The sequence below is a fragment of the Amaranthus tricolor genome, chromosome 10 (genome assembly GCF_026212465.1).
Source record: "Amaranthus tricolor cultivar Red isolate AtriRed21 chromosome 10, ASM2621246v1, whole genome shotgun sequence".
NCBI lineage: Eukaryota > Viridiplantae > Streptophyta > Magnoliopsida > Caryophyllales > Amaranthaceae > Amaranthus > Amaranthus tricolor.
In genome coordinates this window covers 1,855,129-1,880,282 of record NC_080056.1, presented here as the reverse complement: position 1 = coordinate 1,880,282, position 25,154 = coordinate 1,855,129, and the positions used below count along the sequence as shown (strand labels likewise).

At 29.9% G+C, this 25,154-nt stretch overlaps 2 protein-coding genes across 4 annotated transcripts; one reads left to right on the top strand and one right to left on the bottom strand.

The window, feature by feature from the left end:
- Positions 1-9,751: 9,751 nt before the first annotated feature.
- On the bottom strand, positions 9,752-15,196 carry LOC130825704 (triacylglycerol lipase SDP1-like). Of its 3 annotated transcripts, none has more exons than XM_057691067.1 (4): positions 14,830-15,196; positions 12,998-14,461; positions 12,006-12,149; positions 9,752-11,249 (listed from the first exon to the last, which is right to left on the bottom strand). In XM_057691067.1, exons 2-4 carry the CDS (start codon positions 14,411-14,413, stop codon positions 10,233-10,235), a joined length of 2,577 nt encoding a protein of 858 aa, XP_057547050.1. In that variant the 5' UTR covers positions 14,414-14,461; positions 14,830-15,196; the 3' UTR covers positions 9,752-10,232. The 3 variants fall into 3 exon arrangements, with proteins under 3 accessions (XP_057547050.1, XP_057547051.1, XP_057547049.1); XM_057691068.1 differs by having other exon boundaries at positions 12,998-14,318; XM_057691066.1 differs by having other exon boundaries at positions 12,998-15,196.
- Positions 15,197-20,858: 5,662 nt separating this feature from the next.
- On the top strand, positions 20,859-24,492 carry LOC130825821 (putative receptor-like protein kinase At1g80870). The gene has a single exon (XM_057691255.1). The coding sequence runs from the start codon at positions 21,798-21,800 to the stop codon at positions 23,829-23,831; it is 2,034 nt and encodes a 677-aa protein (XP_057547238.1). The 5' UTR covers positions 20,859-21,797; the 3' UTR covers positions 23,832-24,492.
- Positions 24,493-25,154: the final 662 nt, after the last annotated feature.

Genomic DNA, 25,154 nt, shown 5'->3' with positions numbered 1-25,154 from the left:
TTTTGTCCCTTATATGCATGAAGCATACTATGTGAGTACTTATGCAAAAACATATGCTCCAACATTCCATGGAATGTCTGGTCACAGGCATTGGCCAACTTCTTAATTGGATAAACGTCTTCCTCCACCTTTTAGAAATATGTCAGGAAAACCCACAAAAAACAAGCGAAAGCCCAAGTTTGATGGGGTAGAGATGGAAAGAAGAAGAAGAAGAATTTTGTTGAAAGGGACTTCAAGCAAAACAAGTGTGGGAACAGTGGAGGGCTTGGCCATTACAAGAAGAATTGTAAGAACCTAACCAAATCAAATGAGGCATCCACTAGTGCAACACCAGTTAAAAGAGGAAGATCAAAAAAACATCCTAGTATATCTCCATCAACTACATCATTGTCCCCCACAGCAACTCAAACCACAACTAGAGCCCTTGAATCAGCTCACCCAGCAACTACAACAACTACCATAGCCATTTCAACTCCAACTAACAGTGTTGCCACTTCATTCACTGCCAATTGTGGTCAACGAAGGGTTAAATATGTTGCAAGGAGGAAGAAGCCGGAAAATTCTACACCAACACAAGGGAGTCAATAACAATCAAGCTATGTTAATGATGTAGTAGACCAAAGTAGTCAAGTTTGAAACATTTGTGTTTGTATTGGATAATTATGAAACTTTAGTTGGTGAACCTCTATGTTTATGTTGGATGATGCTCTTATGTTGTGTTTGTATTGGATGATGTGTGAACCTTTTTATAGATGATGTTCTAAGAGTTATATATGATATTGTGTTTATATTGGATGATTATATTGTATTCTTGGTACTCTTTTAAAAAGAAAACTTTTATTAGGTACTCTTTTGAAAAGAAAAATTTTATTAGGTACTTTTTAAAGATAGGCAAAAAAGATAACGGAAAACTTAACCCCAGCCGTTACTTGGTACTCTTTTGAAAAGAAAATTTTTTATTAGGTATGTTTTTGGAAATAAAAAATTTATTAGGTACTTTTTAAAAAAAAAAATTTATTAGGTACTTTTTTGACACTTTTTCCTATTAAATACTTAATTTGATCATTAGACCTAAATTCATACCTTTTTTTTTTTTCAAAATTTCAGTGTAAAGTAGATAAATTAAATAGTCCAAAAATTAAAAATCAATTGTTATGTACTTTAATATTTTATTTGTTATCTTTTGATTTACCTTTCTATTTCTTCCTTAAAAATCTTAGCATTTCCTTTTAGTTCTAGTGGAATCATGTCCGATGGCGCCCACAATATAAGTATATACACGGGCATGCTTCTATATGATTTTGATTGCATTTTTGTAAATTAACACATCTCTCTATCATTGTGTCTTTGATCTTATCGAGTGCCAAAGGCAATCAAAGTCATATCTCATTATCTTAATGTTGTTAAGTGACTTTTACTTAGAAAACAGTTTAAAAAGTCTAAAAATATATAAGTTTTTCTTATAAATAATGAAATTAATCAAAGCTTTATTTTCGATTGACCCTTGATAGAAAACGAAAAAAAAATATTTTTTTATTCTTTTTTACCTAAGGGCCCTATTCTACTTGATTAGGTTTTTTGCATTTTGAAGGTTACTTCTCCTATGCTATTTTGGTGTTGTCCATCACTCATGCTGCATGATTATTACTATCTGGGAGTTTTATTTGATTGCAGGCTTTTCTCCTGTCCTCTGCCTCAATGGAGTATGGGTATGATTTGTGTCAAGGAATCAACTCAATCAAGAGTTTAAGCTGATGGTTGAGGCCTCAAAATATGTTATATACTTTAACACGCACAAGAGCTCTTTGGGCTAGAAGTGTGAATGCAGGCAGGGCCGGCCCTAGGCAAGGGCAAGAGGGGCATGCGCCCAGAGCCCACGAAAAAAATTGACCAATTTTGCCTCTATATGCATCGAACATTCGAACTTAAGACCTTGTGTAGTTAATTTTTGCACTTAACCATCAATTCAAAGTGCTTTAAGTGATAATTCAAACCTTATTTACTAATTATTAAATTATAAATGCACAATAATTAAATAAAATGCGAATAACATAAAGCTCAATCATTAAACTTTACTTCTATTTTTTTTTTGTTGTTTTTGATTTTTCAATAACTAATCCTCTAAATTTATTCTTTTTTACTTTAAAATTTGTTTTTTTTTTGTAATGCATTAATTTTGTTTATATTTGATCGATTTTATGTATGTTGGATTTGAGCAAATCAATTTTATGAGTGTTATATGATTTTTTTATTTTATACTCTGATAAATAGAGTTCTTCATGGATTTTAATGTTGTCCTTTTGGAGTTGTAGTAATTCAATAAAAATATTTGATTGATCGGTATTTAAATATAACTAGGGCCTATAAAATATTTTTTGCCCTCAGACCCTAATATCTTAGGGCCGACCCTGGATGTAGGACATATTTTCCTCATACATTGCGCTAAATATTCCATGTTAAAAGAAGAGTGGTTGAGATTCGAACCCGTGACCTCTTATCACGTTGGCTCTGATACCATGTTAAAGAACCAACTCAACCAAAAGCTTAAGCTAAAGATTGAGGTTCTAAGACATACATATTATATACTCTAACAGTTTGTCAGCTACCTTTCTATCAAACCTTAAATTTATACAAAACGCTGAGTTGATGACCATGTCATTTGAAGATGGAAATGTTACTCCCTCCTATTCACCTTACGAGTTTCATTTGACTTTTCACGGATTTTAAGGAGAGTCAAAAGTGGGACCCTAAGGGTAGGAAAGAGAGTGGTATTATGGGTTTTTAATTGAAGGGAGGAAAATTAGTATGGGTAATAAAAGGTATAATTGAAAATAGGATAAAGCTACTAAGGGCATAAAAGTCAAAAATCCATACTAAAAATAAAAATGGGACAATTAAGGTGATTTGACTATAAAAGAAAATGGACACATAAGGTGAATAGGAGGGAGTGTATGATTGTTTGTGTATGCTATACAACTTTCAAGTGGGTCCATTGGCTTTCTCATCATGGAGTGAAGTATTACAACGTATCCAACATCGTGAGGGCCTGACCCCTTCTAATCCCTTTGTCTTTTATAGTCAACCATCGTATGGGATTCCTCGAAACCCACATTGCATGGCTTGTATCTTATATACTCGCTACTTTCATAGTAATGTTTCCACAATCAATAATATTTAATTTAAAGAGAGAATTTGTATGTGATTTTTTATTAATATTTATAAATTAAAATATGTTTATGTAAGATTTAATTTTGTTATATACGTTTTAAAGTAAAAGTTTACTATATAATTTTCTTAATTATTTTACAAAATATATTTAAAAATTTTAAAAATATAATTTGAAAAATACGTAAAAATCAAATAAGAAAAGGAATACTCCCTCCGTTCCTTTTTGTTTTTCCACATTATTAAAACGGGTAGTTCCATAAGTTTTTCCACTTTAGAATACTTTCCATTTTTGGAAAGTTTTTTTCCCATTTATACCCCTCAAATACCCTCTTTTACCCTAAATAATTATTTTCTCTCTCATACTTTCAATACAATCATTACTTCACACTACTATTTAATTAAAATAATACCCACTACAACCTCATACTTCCAATACAATCATTACTTCCCACTATTATATAATTAAAATAATATCCACTACCACCAAAGATTCTATTTTTCTTAATTCCCGTGAAATACCCAAAGTGGAAAAACAAATAGGAACGGAGGGAGTATCTTATATCATCACCAAATAACAATAGTACTAGCATTAATTAAGTTTACTTACTCCTGTAAAGTTGTTGAGCACTAATTTAGAATATTGATTTTTTGAGAGTTATGTAAAATCGAATAAACAAAATCTTTCATACTATATATATATAATCAATGATACTAAATTTTTGATTCCAAGTTCCAACATATTTTAAACTCTATATACAGAGTTTATACTTATATATCACTTAATTTGCTATTTTTGGGATGTTTTACAAATTCTGTTGTGTTTTATTTGTTTATGTGAGCCATATTTTAAAAGTTATATAGATTTATTTTGACATCTTTTCAAAATTAAGTAACTACTAGGTTATTTAGTTGATGAAATAATTTCTTTTGGAACATTTTTAATAATAATCCGCCATGATGAATGATCTCATATTTTGATTAATGTTATTTTTTTTTTTATATATGGATATAGGCGAGGTAAATTATATAGATAAAAAATTAGAATATTAATCATGAATTTATGTTAAAATGGTGAAAGGAAAAATCCCCAACCACTACATTAACTCATAATTCTCAACAAAATAAATTCCAATGGACACAAACTAATATAAAAAACCCTTTAATTTAAAGAGTCCTATACAATCAAACACCTTATACATATTCAAAACTAGATGCATTCATTCAGATCGATTTTGAGTTGGTTTAAAATTAAGTATTGGGTCCACATTAATTTTTACATAATTATAAATTTATTTTAAATCGAATTAAATTGAATTCGATTGTAAGGTAAAGTGAATATTGAATATATTTTACACCACTATTCAAAATATTCATATTTATTTGTATTTATACCAGTAAATTAAAAGAGATTGAAGTGACAAACTTTTGCAAGAGGATAATAGAAGTAAACGAGACAAGATTTTAGTATAATTTAATTAAAGTTGTGTCATTTAATTTGCTGAGAAGTATCCTAGCAACTCCAATTTACCAAGTACTACTATTATTCATTACTATCGATCAATTATAGAATGCAACAAAGTAGTTGTGTATTTATTTTGATGTCAATTTAATTTTCAATAGATGTATGTTGATTTGATTTTGTTTTTTTTTTTTGAGTTATTATTTATTAATTACTTTTAATTTATATTTTATACTTAATTCACACGTTAAAAAATAGTCAAAATGAGTTTTTATTTCATTTGTTTCAACATAAGGTTTATTGATTCCCTCTGTTTCAGTAACTTTGACCCATTTGATTTTTTGATATTATTGACAATTCACTCTTAATTTGCATTTTTATTCTAATATATAAGTATAAATATAGTCAAGTGGGATATTGTTTGATTTATCTCAACGCAAGGATTATTAATATCAACTTTTTATGCACCATATAGATATCAAGATTTCAATATATGTGTTGGCAAACATGACCAAGTGAAATGGGACAAAAGTCATTGAAATGAAAGGAGTATTTTTTTTATATTTTAAAATATACACAATTATCGCTGTTAAGTATTGAACTAATACACTAACAAACATACTAAAAGCAAATGAGACGTTTGAAATGAAACAAATAAAACATAACATATAACACAAAAAATAATAATCAAGTTAATTCAACACATACTTTTCTCCTTCCATATTACTTATACTGAACCAATTTTTTCACTATTTAATTTTTATAATTTTTAATTTTATTTATAAATAATTTGACAAAGATATTAAATTGCGTAAAAATTTATTTAGTGCAACGGTGCAAAGTAATATAAGTATATAATACAAGTATACAAGTATTTTAAAATTGCCCCATAGAGTGACAAAGTTGAGAAATGACAAAGCATGCCAAGGTTCAAGCCTATCCTAAGTAACACCTTGAAAAGTGGGAGAGCTCAGATGAAAATGAGCACGCGGAAAAATAGTGAAGCACACGGAATTCCTACGGGAAATATATAGGCTCGCACTCTCGCGGGGAACAGTGCAATAGATTTAATTTTTATTTTGAATTGTTTCTTTTATTTGTATAATGTTTACTTTTGAATATAGATATATCACTTTTTTAGATTTTATTCACGTATTCGAATTCTCTTTTATTATCTAACACAATTTTATTTTACTTTTCACTTATTGCTAAATGTTTATATTTTTTTTAAAAATTAACTTATTTTTTCTTTGATTTTAACTCAAACGGACAGAGTATTATAGATAGAGACGGAGCAAAAATTGATGAATCTTTTAAAAATCTTGTGCAAAATTTCATTTTTTTTAATAACTTTGTATCTTTAAACACTTAACATATACTACGTAATTTAATATTGAGGTCTCTAATTTTTTGGAACCCTGTACGATCAAACATATTAAACATGCTCAAAACCTCATCTGAGTATAAACATACTAATAGAATACTAGCATAAAACCTCGTGCAATTCTTAGTATTAAGATATGTACGAAAATAATTTTCAAAGATATTTAATAATAATAATAATAATAATAATAATAATAATAACAATAATATAATAATAAAACATATTATATATTAAAGATAAAATAATAATTATTAAGATATGGTGATATGACATTGTTTATTTGCATAATAAATTTAAATAATTTATAGATAATCTTAAACATAAGGAGAAAATTGTATTATAAGATAAATGTAATCTATCTATCTATACAATATACTAATGAAGAAACGATTAGGACACAAGTCTACTTCATAATAAAAAAATTTCCCGTGCTTTTCATATTCTTATTAGGCAAATATTTTTTAGCATATCATGTAATATCTTTCTGATTAGATTTGTTTAATAGATTAGTAACAAAAGATTTTATAACTATATCTTATTTACTAATTTTTACCATATACAATCAATTAAGATATGTAGTATCTTTTAATTACAATGGATAATTATCAGATAACATATTAATTATTTATGTAAAAAAATTTATTTTCATTAAAATATCTTTGTAATAAATTAAGAAAATAAAATAATTTTGAAATAGTTTTTTTTATAGATAATCATATACACAACTTACGTGGCTATATTAAAAAACCTACATAAATTATATAGATTATACATTAATTATTTAAGTAAATATAAGGAAAAGATTTTGGTGAAATAAATTACAAATGATAATTCTATCACCTATGTTTGACAAAGTTATAACACATAAATAAATAAATCAGGTTATAAGTTGATTATTATAGTAAAATAATACTCCCTCCGTTCCTTAGTGAAGTTCCTACAATGAATGTTCACGAGAATTTTAAAAAATAGAATCTTTTAAATAATAAACATATTATTTTATTAAATAATAAATTTAATGGAGGAAAAGTGGAGACTATAAACATTAAAAAAAAATAAAGTGGAAAAAATATAGAGATTATAACTAATAAAAAATATTTTTATAAAGTAAGTGGAAAAAATATAATGACCATAAAGAATATAAAAGTGTTAAAATAAAGTTAATGGAAGATATGTGGGAACCATAAGTATTATTAAAATATTAAATCAAAATGAATAAGGTAATTTTTGTTCAAAATTTGTGACATAAACAAAAAAATTCTTTACGGGAACAACACCCCGAAATGACAAATGGGAACTTTTTTAAGGACTGGAGGGAGTATGTTCTTTAGGTTGAAAACTTATTGTAAGGTTTTACAAAGACATTAAACATTTAAATTATTATTTATATTATTTTATGTGTTGAAATTTTCTATTATTTTTATGGAATTACTTATAATCTACATTGTTTAGTGCATGATTTTATGATTATGTTTTATATATATTAGTAATATATATCTCAATATAATAGTAATATTTTTACCGCTTTTAAAATAAATCAATTTATAATTTCGATATGATTTAGGAGTCATATAATAACTTAATTATTTATGCAAAATTAGTAACTTTTTATTTAAATAATTCATAAACCGTGTTTGCACGGAAATCTATCTAGTTGATTTATTGATTAGTTGACTATGTGTAAAATCTTTTTGGGTTGATCCTATTCTCTTTGTTGTTTCCTAACTTTGCTCTACATTTATAATGAAATTATTCATAAAACACAAAAAAAAAAAACTTAAAACAACACTGCTAAACTTAAATTTTACAGAATTAATTTAAAGCTTATAATCTCATCATTAATCATATTAGACCGAAATGGTGAGTTATTTGGTTTTATTAATTTTTAAGAGGTTAAAAAAATATTTTAATCAACTTTATTTACAACGTACTAATATCAAATTGATATCCAATTAAAATATTTCAAATGACAAATGTCTTTAAAATGACAAATGTCTCAAAAGATATTTAGCATTTTACAATTTCAAAAGACATTTAGCATTTTACAATTTTTTTAAGTATTTATGTTATGATTAGTGTTAAGTGTTAATTGCGTGCTTACAATTGTCAAATGTCAAACCGCGGGTGCAAAGTCGACAGCCCACGCTTCACGGATTCATTTTAAATTTAATAAACAAAATTCTGAATCAAGACAAATTATGTAGAAACCGTGCTTACAACGGTCCTATTGACGTTCGTCCTTACCATTCTCAATTCAAGTAAAAGTACAAGATATATATGGCATTGTGTGAGTCAGTTTTATTGAGAGACGTATTTTATACATGAGCTAAATATTTAGTCCATTTCATGCATATTAAAAAGATGTGGACTTTTTATTTAAAGTCGTTTCATCGAAAGATAATCTCTCACAAAATAGCTCAGAATATATTAAACACTTGTCTTTTTATCTATCATAAAGCCAATCAATTTATCAAATTAATTTGAGTCATATATTTTGAGTTGGGTCAAAATTAATTTTATATCCATGGTAATTTTTATATTATTATAAATCTATTTTTAACGTATGAGTTATAATTAAGTTTAATTATACAAGATAGAATAACTTGAGTTAAAATCAATTTTAAACGCCTTTTAACATATTATTTTTCTTTTATGTGTTTTAATAAGTGCTACTACTTTCCCACCGTTTTTCATTTTTCTATCTTCATAGTCCACAACCTATTTTGCTTGACTAAATCATTTTATTTTACAATATTAGACTTTCAAGAGATCAAAACTTGTATAACTTCCACATCTTCTTGATAAACACTCCATCACTTGGGGGCCTAGAAGGCTAAGATACACGATAATTTCCTCTTAATTAATCAACTTAATTATGATTAGTGGCAGATTTTAAATAAATTTATGAAGTAATCAACTTAATATTCAAAAAAAAAAACAAAAATTTTTGAGAGAAACGACGTTAAAAAGAAATGGGGGATTAGGTTTTAGTTTGCCCTAGTTTTCTTTGCCCTAATAATTAACTTAATATTGTCAACTTAATAGTGGTTCTGCAGCAGTGGAAGATCTAGAAAAAAAAAAATCAAATAATGTCGATAATATTAAAAAACTATATGTTAAATAAAATTTAAACAAGGATTAATTTTATCACGTATTAAAGCTCATACCAACTTAACCAGTACATATATTAATATCTATGGACACATGATTGAGTGCACTTAGATGCGACATTGCGCATTGGTAAGTTAGTTGAATCCCAATTAGTCAAACTTATTAAGCATCAACTAACTTTTTGTTTATAGACATGTGATATGTTGGTAATGATGGTTAGTGTACACCAATGATCAAATCTTCAAAAAGACAGCTTAATCCTAATCCTTTTTCTCCATAAAGATTAATTGCTTTTGAATTCACAACATTAATCCCCTAAGGCCCTAAGCCTAACCCACATAGTATTCCTAAGCTTTCATTCACATTTTCACATGCTTCAATCAATGTGGCTAAAGTACCTTAGCCCACTATTAATTTGTATTTTATGCAAATTATTAAATATTATTCATTTCGTTTTGTTTTGCTTGTTATATGTACAAGAGCTTTGAACATGAATTAAGATATGTGCATCTTTGTGCTAAAAAGTCACATTTTATTATGTATACTTATCATTGCATTAATTTGATTCTGAATATTTTTAATTATGCAAACTTTAAAATTATAGAACATTAATTTTATCAAAATTAATATTAAAACGAATCAAACAAATTCTTGACTATATTATAATAATATAAAAAACAGAGATAAATAAACCTTAATACAATCTTACAGTTTAAAGTCCTAGACTAACCCAGAAAGCAACCCCTTAAAAACAGCAGGTTGCCAAATGTAGCTAATGGTAATTCGAACCAAGGAACAACCTCGAACCTCCAATGGCGGGTTTTTTCACTGTCAGCTGTACAGTAAGAGCGAAGCTGAGTTTTAAATCCTAATGGGGACTTGAAAGTGTGTAAACGTATCTATCTCGATTCTGTACCGCAATGATATGTTGCTCAAACTTGTCTACGAGTTTGGTGTCAGTGTCGTACACGCAATAATATAGCCGAAAATGTTTTTGGGCTATTTTATAGTGTCACGGGCCGCAACCTCCTTTTCTTCTTTGATAAGCGTATGTTCTGCCGTCATTTAACCCAACTTAGACCCTGATTTTCTATGAGCGGGATACACTGGCTATGATGATCGGTATTTCAAATTGTCCGACTCCAGTGTTGTGTCGAGACTCAATATGTGGGGTGAGTGAGGTGTTGGCATTTCAGAGCTGCTATCGTCTTCTAAGTGTGCAGAGGGATCGACAATATGAGTATTTTCATCATCATTGTGTTCGGATTCTGAGCTCGCGTCAGTTTCTCTTTCAGGACATTCAAGATGTACACACTCTGCAGCTGGGCTCGGCAAGCTAGTAAAGCTCTCAGAATCATTACTACGCCCCGAAACTGTGAGTTCTTCCTTTTTAACGACATTAAATATAATCCCATTTTGGATTCTCTCCGGCTGCAAAAGATCTCCTTCAGCAACAGTAATTCTAGATCCATTAATCCCTCGGTTTCCATACTCTGCATTCTCGAAGTTTCTATCTGGTGTTGTCCCCCTCGATTCCCTACTTACCGTTTGCATTACAACCGAGTTGAGATGTTCCGCCAAGCTTTGCTTTGTTCCGACATCCATGTCCAAACCCTGAACAAAGTCGATAAACATATTTGCAGATGCAGTTCTCATGAGGGGCCCACCAGACCTTGTCCATGTGTTGAGATCAATAGTTTCCGACTCGCTGTCACTACCCTCATATTTAGTCCGGAATGTTCTATGATGACGGTTTGAAGATGACCCACTTACAGCAGAAGTTGAAACTTGCTGCAAGGACGCCACTTCAGTGAGTACTTCTTCGTCGAGTGATCCAGTCGAGTTCTCTCGTGCGATACAGTTCCATGAAGGTATCCTTTTTGAAGCACTAAACCTAACAGAAGTGTTGGGAAGAGTTTGGGACTGGGACTGAGAAGCGGCAGCAGCTCGTTGAGCACTCCGCTTCAGTCTACGCATGTGGTTGAGAATCGCAACACACTCATCCAAAGCAAGTTCAATGGCACAGTTCGCTTTAATTGCAGAAAGTTTCTCCCATGTACATCTTCGACCCTGGTTTGCTGCCTTTTGGAGTTCTCCATATGACGGGTTCTGGATAATTTTTGAGTACTAGAAATAGATGGGGGAATAAAGGTAGTGAGGTTACATAAGAATGTTTCTTTCAGGCATATTCTATAGACTATAAGGATGCAAATAAGAAAATAAAAGTAGAAACAACGGCATTAACTTAAACATTTCATAAACTCCCGGATATTATACTGGGGGTGTTTAGCAAAATAGCTTATTATGCAATTATAGCTTATTTTGATACAAATTGAGGGTTGTGTGGTCAAACCATCCAATGCTAGTGTTTAGTAAATTAATTGGTTGAAACAACTTATTATTATGAATAACTTGTCTTTGAACAAGCTGCTCATAGCAGCAGGCCTAAATCAACTGGTTTGACCAGTCAACAAAATCAGCTAGTCAAATAGCCAATGTAAACAGTTACCAGCTGTTTTCCAAACACCCCTAGTGTCTAACGGGGGGAAGGAAGTCACTAAAATATCCTCCCTTTATCTCATCGGTTTGCAATAAGTACAAAAACCTATTAATAAATTGTTTTGTTTGGCTTTAGTTAGAATAAGACCATGTATTTGAATTATGTGTATGAGATAAAAGATAAATTAAATGTGTGGATGAGAATTATACAGGAAGTGTGGGGCCATTTCCAAAATTAGAAATATGGCAAATTATATGCGGCGGACTAATAAGGAAAATGTAGTAAAACCCAAGAGACGGAGGGAGTATTTATTTGCAATTTGGCTCAAACGATACATGCTTTAAAAAAATTTTAAAATAAGAAAAAGAGTGTCCACAACATACCTGAGCAAGCGTGGCAGGCATCACCACGGTGACATCACCTTCCCAAGCCTGAGCAAACAATTTGGCGATGCCTCCCAAGGGAAAACCTAGTTCCAATATCTGGTTGCATCTGTGTTTCACTTCCATCTCAGCCAATTGAGCAAGCTTCAAAATATGACGAGAGTTAATGTTAGTTCCTTGCTACCAAACTAACAAAAAGAAGCGAGCACACATTATAACAAATAGCATTCTAAAAAACATGATCCAAATATTTGCAACTTGCAACAGAAGTGCAGCTTCACTACTTGACGAGGGTAATCTGTCAGTAGATGAAGTACGAAACAACTTCGCATAAAACAGACAACTCGAGGGATATCTGTTGGCACAGCAAAATATTACGATACTTGAAATTACGGGTATGATTTCTTCTAGCTTCATCTTTATTGACAAAAACTTCTTTTTAATAGGGTTGCATACGCAACCCAACGCTTGAAAACTAGGTCCGCCTATGGATGGATGTATGAGTTTTGGGTGAAGTGTAGATAGCTCGACAGATGGACCAGAAGGGGAGTTTCAAACATGGTCTACCCTATCCAAATCTCACCCGTTGTCATCCCTAATTCAGAGAAATTGCTAGATCATCCGATCCTACAACTTGCCCAGAAAGTCCGAAGTACTCTTTTATTGTTTTCAACTAATTCCCAGCAGGGGCGGAGCAAAAATTTATAAATTTTTTGTAGGCCGTGAGCAATTTTAAAAATTATGATATTTTCTAACAATTTTGTATCTTTAAAAACTTAGCATATACCATGTAATTTAATATTGAGGTCCCCAATTTTTCGAAGTCCTGTGCAGTCGAACATGTTGAACATGTTCATAACTTCCACTAATTCCCAGAATACAGAGGATAATGACTAAAGAGCAATGCATAATTGTAAGTTAAGGCAACAAAAAACGAGAATAGTCACAAGTAATTAAACACGAAAATAAGATGTCGGTTGAGAGTATTATACCTTAGCAGCAAAGTTGCCTCCACATGCTCTCACAAATTCTTTCAACCTCAACAAAGGAGAAATATGAGGGTTAGCTTGACTAACAATAAAGTGATTAACATTGAAAAGTTCCTTCAAATGCATCATAGGTAAATCACTCTCCAAGCTACCATCTCTCCACCGGCGTGCAGGGGTTGTGCCTTCTTCCGGCCCAAGATGGAATGGAGGGTGATAAGGAACCAGTTCACCGGTCCTATCTTTAGCCATCAGTTCCTGGGCCTCGAAAAGGCCGGGAAACGCGCAAGAAGCTGTCACGGCACTCCATATAACAACATGAGGCGATGTCAAGTAGTTTAGGCAACGAGGAGGCTCATGTTTCCTAGGCGAACATACTGTTATACCAAGAATTCTTCCGGTCATATCATAAGCCTCCTGAAAAGTCATGTTACTTGTAAGATTCCTCAACAACATTTGCAGCTGCCGAATTTCATGAACGGCACCCTGTGTCATGACCCTCTTAACAATTGTAAAAACCCCGCCAATTTGGTCAAAAAACTTCAACGAATGCCAAGAATCCTCGAAGAAACTCTGAAGCTCGGGCCAAGATCTAGTAGCAACGACCGAGCACATGATAGATCCTACACTAGATCCAGCAATTATCCGAGGTAAAAGTTTATGATCTACCAATGTTTTCACAACACCAACATGGAAGGAACCAAGGGATGCACCACCACTCAAAAGCAAAGCCGTTCTACCAAAGGCATGCCTCGTCTCGTGCATGAACGCAAGCTTCTCTTCTAAAAGGAGTTCTTCGGAGTCAGAGTCACAAACCATTCTCAACTGCGTGGTGACTTCATCAATGTACTCCTTTATAAGTCTCGGAACTTGAAGCCTTTCCTTATGGAGCTCTGGGTTACACATATTACCGAGATTCCTAATAAGATCTGCCCGCATACAAAATATAATATCCCTTAATGACCCTTCCTGACGACGATGCCTCAACTCTTGGAGCTTATTCCTCACAAGTTCCTCATCATAAAACTCAGCTTCATTCATTTTTGGACTTTCTTTCTCTAACATCTTAGCGGCATGAGCCCATTCCTCATAAGTAAGTGCCGTTCTCATCATATTCCGCCAAAATTTCCTCTTATAAGCTATTTCCGCGGTCCTTTTCACATTCGTATATCGTTTCAGCACAAATGCTATGATTGTTACCATTGCCAATATCCCTTGAGGATTCCGAGGATGAAACCATGAAAAAACCGGTCCAACATAACCTCGAAATCCACGAATCAACCCCATCAACATATGAATCATTTCATGCCAAAAATGAGACACAGACCTGCAGAATAATACCTTAAAAGCGATCGTTCGACCAACAATTGAATTTGGTCCAATGGAGAACAAATCAACAATTGCTTCATTACTTATATCCATGGCTTAATCAAACCACTTATAACTTAGGTTTTACACCACAAACATAATCTAAAAACCAGCAAAATACAAAATTATTAACACACACTCCAATATTTATGATATTGCAACATTAAACAAACCTAAACCCAAGTTCAATACACCGATTAATCCAAGAAAAAGGTTCAATCTTTCTCAAACATTAAGCACCAAACTAAAACAAAAGGTTTCACAATTCACATTCAATAATAGCTCATAAAATCACCTAATTACCAAAATTAGCTTAAAATTTCTCCTAATTACCATATATTCCACAAGGAAAAGAGGGTTTCTTTACCCCCAATTAATAAAAACAAAGCAGAAAATACAAGTAATCAAAATCAGAACAGAAAATAACCCATAAATTTATACAAAAGATTAGGTGAAAGAGAATTGCTAACCTCTAAAATTGACTAAAACCCAAATCAGATGCGTGTTGTCAAAGAACAAGAATGATCCCAGAAATCAAAAAAAGCTGAGATTTTACAGGAAATCAAGAGGGAAAACAAGGAAAAATCAGATGTTGGAAGAAATTAAGAAGGGTAAGGAAGAAAAAGAACGATTTTAATACGGGCAAGATAAAGAAAACAATAATTTACGTGTATGATACATTGAAAACCGTGAAGAAGATAACATTATAGAAGTAATTTGTTGAAGTTAGAATTTCAACTGAAAGCTGAATTAGATCGTAATCAGAAATCAGAATAGAAGTCATGCTCCATTTTGGATTGTGGGTTGAGTAAATTAGAAGGATAAGGGAGAAAGATCTATCCTTTGTTTTTATTATTGTGTTTTATGGATTTATTTTTGGAAAAATTATTTAAAATAATTTAATCTTTTACTAATTTTCTACAAAATCTCGATTAAACATGAATAATTTCAAGTACATAGAGTGTTTGCTAAGAATGCACCAAATAACCTCTTATTTATACAACAAGTCATTTTGCATAAAAATATTTAAAAAGTAAATAAAAAATCAAATTATAAAAAATTAAAATAATAAAAAAAATAAAAATGAAATCAAGTAAGATTATTTATTTGATTTTACTTTTAATTTATAATATTTGTGATTTTTTATTTTATTTTATATTTTCTTGTAGCAATTAACCTGAAAAAATCAGTCACCATTTGGACAACAATGTTCTTGGGTAAGCAACCCTAAATTTAGGATTATTCATGATTAATCAAAAGTTGAGATTATTGTAATAAATCAATAAAAGGTTGGATTATTCTAGATAATTTTTCCCTTTATTTTTCCTGGAAAAAATTATTCTAGAAAAATTATTGTTCGATGTAATAAAAAAAAAATATTTTATATGCCTATATGAGACGGTGGATTAGTGGTTACTCTCTCCGTTTTCTAATGTTCTTCTCATTTTGGAATATTCTTCCTTAAGGAGGGAGAAATTTAATTAATGTTTTTGAGACATATTTAAAAGATAACATATATTCATGTGAGATCTCTTGAGATTCTTCTTAGTGTATTCTTTTTTATTATGTATTTTTATAATTTTTTATTATGCGTATTTAGAGGCATTGAGGTTTAAAATTTGTTTTGAAAACTGTGTAAAAAGTAAACGAGAAAAACAAAAAAAACAGAGGGAGTAATATTTATAAAAAAAAGGCAAAATTTTAAAATAAAAATTGACAAATAATTATGCATTGTTATTTTAAAATGACATACAAAATTTTTTCTAACCTTTTCAATAAACGACTTTTTATTATGAAGTATGATTTTTGACACTTTTTCTCAAGTCATTTTTGACAATTTTATGAAAATAATTTTTAATACTTTTTGACACTTTTTTTTCCAAAATATTTATAACATTTTTCACCACTTTGATCAATAAACCTATATATTGATCGTGGTAAACTAAAAAATCTTAATAATATGATGATACGACTTTATTTTTACACTATAATTACAACAAAGAAGATTAGCCTTGAAGGTTCAATCCTTTGTAAAGTTAATGCAGATGGAGAAGAAACGACAACAATAAACCAGATTTTCTACATCATCACAAAATTTAAAGATGCTTGATGGGCTGGACTCTTCCTGATCCTCAGCCAACTTTGATGAACAACAAAAAGGGTTGCACAATAAAAGATATCCACAAAGAAAAGTTCAAAGAAATATTCATACTTTTAATTAGTTTTTGGCTCCAACAACTTGACATCACTAATATTCAAAGAAATATTTTTGATGCATATTTCTACCCTTTCTTCATAATATATTACTATCAGTTATAAATAAATTTAAACGGAGTGTATATAAAAATTAGAAATTATTTCATGTAAATAATGTTATATTTAATCAATTTTTTAATGCATTTAAGTTTATAAAAGTATGTTTAAGTGTATAATAATTGCACGTACTTTATAACAATTGGCAATCATCTTACTTTTACATATTCATTATTAAGGGATAGATATTATTGTCTCATGTGTCGTGTTTCCGATGAAATAACCGAATTCGATTCTCATTGTCCTTCTCCTTAATACCCCATCTGTATAATTAAGAGCCTGACATTAATTTATATAATTTTACTTATTATTAGGATATATACTTCTACTAAATATGTACTTAAGACACAAAACTTTTAAAATAAATCTATCACTTTTAATCCACATCCATCTATCGATAATAATTATTATTAAAATAAAACACCTTTATATCATCCATTCCAAAAAAAATGTACAAGTGTCTCCCTATTATTAAAATTTTCACTCTATTTTGATATAATAACGTCATTATTGAATGTTCATAACATAAAAGTTAATATATTCATTTAATAGAAATTATAGAATTAATAATACAATTAACATTTCTGAAAACGACAATGTTATTACACTAATGGATTTAAAAAGCATATAGTAAATTCTAAAAATTTTAATTTCTTAACTTTATAAATTTGTTAGAAAAAAAAGTTTAAGTCATGTATTGCACAACAATTATCTAGTTAATTAATAATTAATAATCTATCTTCACGTAACCCCTTTTTTTAATACTTTCTTTGTCTCATTAATTTTTCTTGTAAGCAATTGGTAAACAAATAATGAAAAATGAATAAAAGTTATATTTTATGGTTTAACGTGAGAAATACTTGGATGAATGAAAATGTAAATTAAATATGTAGATGAAAATTTAAAAATACTATACATCATAACAAAAAGAAAAATAAACAAATTTGATAATACATATAAATAAATAAGATAAGTTTCTTAGCACAGAGATAGTAGAAGTATTAATAAAAAGACGATATTAATATACAAGAATGAACTCAAAATTTTAACCACGTGATCCACGAGATTAACTATAATAAATAGATCAGTGAAGGTTTTGAGCATGTTCAACATGTTCGATCGCACAGAGTCTCTAATTATGCATAATTAAAAATTATGGAAAGTTGATATGTAATCCTTAATATCTACAATTAAAAATTATAAATTAATAATAGAATACAAATTAAGAATAAATGATGAATAGTATCCAAAAAGCAAATAAGACATTAGTGCTGAATTGGAGGGAGTAGTATATATTTTTAATGTCTAAAGATATAAAATTATTAGAAAAATATTATAAATCTGAAATTGCACGATAACCTTAAATTTTTTTCAATTTTTTTCTCCGTCTCTAAAATAGACACAAAAATGAATTAAGTAACCATCATAATAATTTTTTATTCAAATTTGTATAACTATATTGTATCGTAGTGTTGGGGACTCTTATGCCTCTGTGTTGATCCGTCACTGCAACTCAACACGTATCGCGTGTGGTATTATTACAAGTAGTATTTCTGATATTGTTTGTTATTAGTTTATTACGTTATAAAATACTTGTTATATTTTGATTATGGATATTATTTGTTGTTCAAATTTAATTTATATATTACAGTTAATGTATAAGTAAAATTATAATCATATGAGATTTTATTTGAATTGTCTAATCACATACTTTCATAATGTTAACTTTTTATAATTTTTAAATATGTATAAATTAACAAAATAACACATTGGATTGCATAAAAAGTCAAATATAGCAAGTATAATAGAACGGTGAAAATATATTAATTTTGACTAATGTGTAAGAAAAACTAAAATCAAGTAGAATCTTATTCAAATCGTTTAATTAAGTATTTTCACAATATGTAATTTTAATGATTTAAAATTGTGCATAACTCAAGATATAAATGATCAAATTAACGCATTAGATTGCTTCATGAAGTGAAACGTAGCAACTAGTTTTTACTTCCTCCATTCTGAAATACATGCTAGATTACGATTATTGGCACTAATCATCAATCGAGCTTATTTTATATATTGCGACAAATGCGTAAGGAAAAATATAGTCAAGCATGATCTTGTTTGAAATTAATCATGTATTCTTATGATATTAACTTTATATAATTTTTAGTTATGTATCATCATCATACCCAGTATATCCCGCTCATAGAAAACTATAGTTAGGGTCTAGGGAGAGAAAAAACAACAGCAGCTCATATTCATAGAGGAGAGTGCGGCCAAAGAGTTCCTCAACCATATTCAAAGGAGAGAGAATCATTTACAAAATTTAGTTATGTATAATCTATATATAAAAAATTCAAATAACACAGAGTAAAATGTAACAAGTATAGAAATTCGATAAATGGAGAAATATATTATACTTGTAAAAATATTGTAATTGCAGCTCCCTCCACCATATTCGCGCTAAATGTCGGGATTTTTTTAAAGGTTGAATAATAATATTATCTTCAATTAGTCAAAAGTATCTTTACATCGCACTCATTATATCGTCTCTTTCTCAATTATCTTTACATCCCATGTCATCATTGCTCAATTTAATCCCTCCATAATTATTTTCAATTTTCAATTTCCATACACTATTCATTTTTATTATTCTGTTTCAAAAGTCCAAATGCTTCATTATTTAAAGAAACATAAATGACAAATCATATTTTCAAATTTTACCTTTGTATTTTAAATGTTGAAAAACTAAAGTTCCTTATGATAAAAGTATACTTTTATTTATACTTTTATGTATTCTACCTATTCCAATCACTGATGAATTCATAATTTTAATTATAAATGATTTCGAAAATTAATTACAATAATTAGACAAAAATAAAAAATAAAGTAACAACACATATTTTACAATTTTACAAATTTTTTGTACAAAATTCGGCAAAATATATGATTTATGGTAGTGTCTAGACACTCCCAAAGTCTAACGCCTCTTATTAGCTCCACTCAATTCCAATTTAGTTGTAATATAATGAGTATTATTTAAATGCTATGTATTCTGATTCAATTTATTATTATCATTTCAATTTAAAAATTTGCTATAACCCCTTTATTAAATTTTCATTTTCATATAGCTTTATGAGTTTGCTATTTTTTTTTGAAAATATATTAATCAATTATTCTTATACATTTGCTCTATTTTTTAATATTTCATTTGTTTACTTTTGTTCTTTCTATTCTCCTTTTGTTTCAAATTTCAATACAAACTTTAAGAATCAAATTATTTCATGTGAGTTACTAAAAGTTTAAAAAAATTTATATTTAGAAATATAGATAAGTTTCTCACATAAATAGATTCATGAGAATTTATAGTCAAAATATATAGGGGTACTAAAATTTAAATTTTTATTAACATAAAAATAAAAAAGAGGAGGGAGAATCATTCACAAAATTTATTTTTTTGTTAAATTCTACAATTTTTTAATACTCCTATCAATTAGAAAATTGATAATAATTTTTTTCCAATTCATTATAATTGTCTCATTGCTTATTGCACGCTTGTTAATAGACTAATTTAATCTTAAATATTTTTTATTGTACATATATAAAAAATTTTAAAAGTCGATATTAACAAAATTTATATTAAGACAAATCAAAACATATTTTAACTCGTATAAAGAATAAAATACAAATTAAAAGTGTTCGATAAATAACATCAAAAAGCAAATAGAACTATAAAAATGATTAGGAGGGAGGGAGTATTACACAACATCCAAAAACTCTTATCTCAATTAGCATAATATTTGAAAATTTTTATAGGAAACTCTTACTTCAACATCTAAAAAATAAGTAAACTTATATACATTCTAATAGAAAATCATTCAGAAATAAAATTTTACTCTCTTTGTCCTTAAGAGATTATAACAATATGACATTTCACGCATATTAAAAAATATAATGACAATTAAATTGTTTAGAACAAATTAAAGTAAAAAAAATTAAACAAATAAGAATTTTAAAACATAAAATAAAATAAAAAAATATAACAAAATTAAATAGAGGAACTAAAATAAAATGTGTGAGCACTTAAATAGAGAGGGATTACTCTATATTCCATAGTCAAATAGTCCGATGATTCTTGGGTGTCCAACTGGAAAGCACACCAAAAATTTCCTTGGATAGAGAGTCCAACATGAGAGTGTTCAGTAAATCACTATTCAAAGGACAACACTCCCATTCTTTTTCTAACCTTTTTAATGATTCAATTTTTCTTTTTAACAATAAAACTTTTACTACTCTTGGAATGAGAATATCCTTCACAACTTTAATTTTTAATGCACACCCATCATATCTAGTCTAGACAAAATTATCACCCTCTTGGACGGTTGGACCCCACGCCAATAAGAACAATAAGAACTCCCAACTCCCCTATTATACTTCTGATTTGTGAACAACCCATCAATTCAAACAAAAAATACAGAAAAACCCATTAATTTCATCTCAAAAATACACTATTTTACATCAAATTGATGAATCACTAATCAATAGAAGTACTATTATTCTTAGCTTCTTGCATGGTTGAATTTGGTTATATTACATCATTCAACACTAAAAATGTCAACAAGAACTTATCATATGTAATATAATGTAAGTAGTACCCACTTTCTTTATTATAAAATCTACTTCTATAAACTGTCCCACCTCCATTAATTCTATTGTATAGCCATTTCTTACTTCATTTTCTGCATATTCCTGTTTACTTGTACTCCATTGATGCATTCTTGCTTTTTTGGTCAAAATCTCAGAGCTTCAATACCCTTTTTTGGTGTTCTTTAGACCATCAAGATTTGTAATTTTCTTCCATTTTTTCTGATTTTCTTCTTTAATGCTACAAAAATATTCACATATGGGTTTAAGAAGGGAGAAAAACAAGAAAGGTTGAAACTTTTCATGTATTAATGCCTTCTAAACCTATTTCTCTTCATTGATGGATTCTTGCTTTTTTGGTGTTCTTTAGACCATAAAGATTACCACTTTTCCATTATTTCTTCTTTGATGCAACATAAATTAGCACATATGAGTTTAAGAAGGGAGAAAAACAGGAAAGATTAAATCTTTTCAAGTAATAATGCCTTACCCAGATCAAAAAATCAGTCAAAGTATAAGATCTAAGGTTGTTCTTTTTGCCATAACAATTTCAGCTGTAGCAATTTTCTTGATGACAATAATCTATATTCTTTACCATTTATGGGACTCTTTTTTTCATCGTTCAAGAACAAACCCATTTGACTCAGCAACTCCTACTTTGAAGCTTCAAAAATTCAGATATAAAGAGCTGAAATCTGCCACAAATCAATTCAACCCAGATAATTGTATTGGTAAAGGAGGGTTTGGGACAGTTTATAGAGGGATTTTAAGGGATGGGAAATCTGTAGCAATCAAAAAACTTGATTCTGCATCTTCATTACAAGCTGAAAGGGAATTTCAAAGTGAGCTTACTATACTTGGTTCAATTAAATCACCTCATATTGTTTCATTGTTAGGGTATTGTATTGAGAAGAATAAGAGGGTTTTAGTTTATGAGTATATGCCAAATAAAAGTTTGCAAGACTTGTTGTTTAGTGATGGGAATGTGAATTTAGGGTTTATGAATTGGGAAAGAAGATTTCAAGTGATTCAAGATGTTGTAATTGCACTTGAGTTTTTGCATAATGAATGTGATCCTCCTGTTATCCATGGTGATATTAAGCCTAGTAATGTGTTACTTGATTGGGATTTCAAGGCAAAAATTTCGGATTTCGGTTTGTCTAGGATGAAGGTAGAGGATGAAATTGGGATTGATATGTTTAGTCAAGATTTGGGTAAGAGCCAAGAATTATGGAAGAGTCAAGATTTTTCAGGGAATTTGAATGGTGAAATGACTCCAACTATTGGAACACCTCCAATTGAAGGTCAAAATATTGGTGGTGAGGTTGATTTTGCTTTGGCTTTGCAAGCATCTAGCTCATATAAGAATAGTAAAGGATTTCATGGCTTGAACGGGTTGAACTCTGCTAATTCATTGAGCTATAATTGTAGTAGTAAAGCGAGTCCGAAAGGGAAGGAAGTTTTGGTGGAAGATATGGTTGGTTCATTTGATCATGAGCTTGCTATAGATGATGTTGGTGAGGGAAAACCATGGGGTAAAGATTGGTGGTGGAAACAGGATGATAGTGGTGAATTAAGTAGCAAAGATTATGTCAATGAATGGATTGGAACCCAAATTTGTGGTTCGAGGAATCGAGCATGGGAGAATTCCAGATCACCAATTGAATCCAACTTGGCCAATTCACCAAACTTAGAAAAATTCAAGGAGAAGGAAGGGCTTAGTTGCCTTGACGAAAAGGGGATGATCGAGCCTCAGGACAAGAACACCGAGAAGAAAAAACCAAGGAAGATGTTAGATTGGTGGAAGGAAGAAAAACATATCGAGACGAGCAAAAAGGGAAGTAAACGCGATAGCCTTGAAAGGAAGATGAGGAAGACTATTCGAGTGCCTCATTTTGGGTTAGGACGACAATTTTGCTTCCTTAAGAGAAGACGAGAAACAGAGCAAAATCAGCAAGATGGTAGCCTAAAACACGAGTTTAGTTTCAAACGAGGTTGGAGAAGAAAAAACTCGCGGTCCATGGGAAGCGAGTTGAGTGGAGAATTGTTCAGTCGGGAGTTAAGCAGCACTACGAGCATGAGAGGAACGTTGTGCTATATAGCCCCAGAATATGGAGGGTGTGGTTACTTAATGGAAAAAGGTGATATTTACAGTTTAGGTGTTCTGATTCTTGTTATAGTTTCTGGTAGAAGGCCTTTACATGTGCTAAATTCACCCATGAAACTAGAGAAAGCAAATTTGATTAGTTGGTGTAGACATTTAGCACAAGCTGGAAATGTGTTAGAACTTGTAGATGAAAGGCTCAAAGATGCATACAATAAAGAGCAAGTGACATTGTGTATACATTTAGCCTTGGCTTGTTTGCAGAGATTGCCTGAACTGAGACCGGATATTGGCGACATTTTAAAGATTTTACGAGGGGAAATTGATCTTCCGACATTACCATTCGAGTTTTCTCCGTCTCCACCTTCGAAATTTTACAGCAGATCTAGGAGAAAACATTCAGAAGAGTAATCTCTTTGTGTTGATTGATTGTATGGGTTACGGTGAATGTAAATCACAAAGGTGAATAAATGAAAAAATTATTAATCACTCGGAAATGCTTTCTTTTGATGAGTTCCCTGTGTGTTGATAAGTGTAAGCTTGATCTAGTGAATGTACACATTGGAGTTTTCTTTGTTTCCATTTTTAAGCTTCTGTTTAACTCACAGAGAAATCCATGATACCATAATAAGATAGGTCGACCTCTACATGTTGAACTAACTCAGGCCACTAATCTTCTGTGTTTACAACTAATAATATGTTACGAAATTGAATATTAAAAGAGTTTTATTCAAATGATTAGGATCATGACTTAGGTAGTCTTGAGCCTAGTTAAGCGTGGACCTAGATTCTTCTTGGTTTCACTTGATTCTCCTTGTGTTATAGACTTATACTAATAGTTATTTGCCAAATACCACTACGACCAGTGTAATTTTAATTAAAAAATTTCTTGGCTACCTTGATGGCTATGCTTGTTCAACTTCAATCATCTCATTTTCGTCATAAAATCCATTTCAATACATTACCATTGGGAGATGTAGAATTAAGCGGTAATGAAAATTTGTACATAAAACTTTTTTGTGTTAGTTTCACCATGGGACGTTAAACTTTTAATGAAATTTTACACTATGAAATATAAATCATTCTCAAAACGGGCCGCTAATGTCATTCATATACCTTTTAACCCTATTTTAATTTCATTTATACAATTAAGTCTCTATCTTTCTTTATTATCAAAAATCCACTTATCTTAAAAACACAATTTTTTCTATTTAATGCTAATTCAAAATGGAGTTACTAGTATAGCAAATTAGCCATGAGCCAATGATTAGATATTTGAGAAGAAGTTTAGGAGGAATGTAGGTGACAACTCATAATGTAAGCAAAAGCAACTGGAGCTCTGAGTTTTTAAGAAATAATGTTGTTTGACTGATTGAACATCTATTGTCCTATCATGTGATCTTTGCAACGCATTATTGTTTTTTGATTGTATGGTTAGTTTGCATAAGTCTAAGGTGACTTGTACTAAAATTTCAGGGGTTATATGAAATAGATTAACTAGGTAGTCCGAGTTCAAGTATCGTTTGGTCTTCATAAAGATTGACTCATATGAATTACAATTGGTAAGATTACTTAAGTCGTATAAGGTGGTTTTTAGCTTCTTTTAACCAGTTTAAAAGATTATGATATTAACTTAATATATTTATTTAAAAAAAGTTTTTTTTTTTTAAAAAAGTATCCCATGATTTTCTATATCATTAAGTTAACATATAATGATATAAAAGTAAATCACCA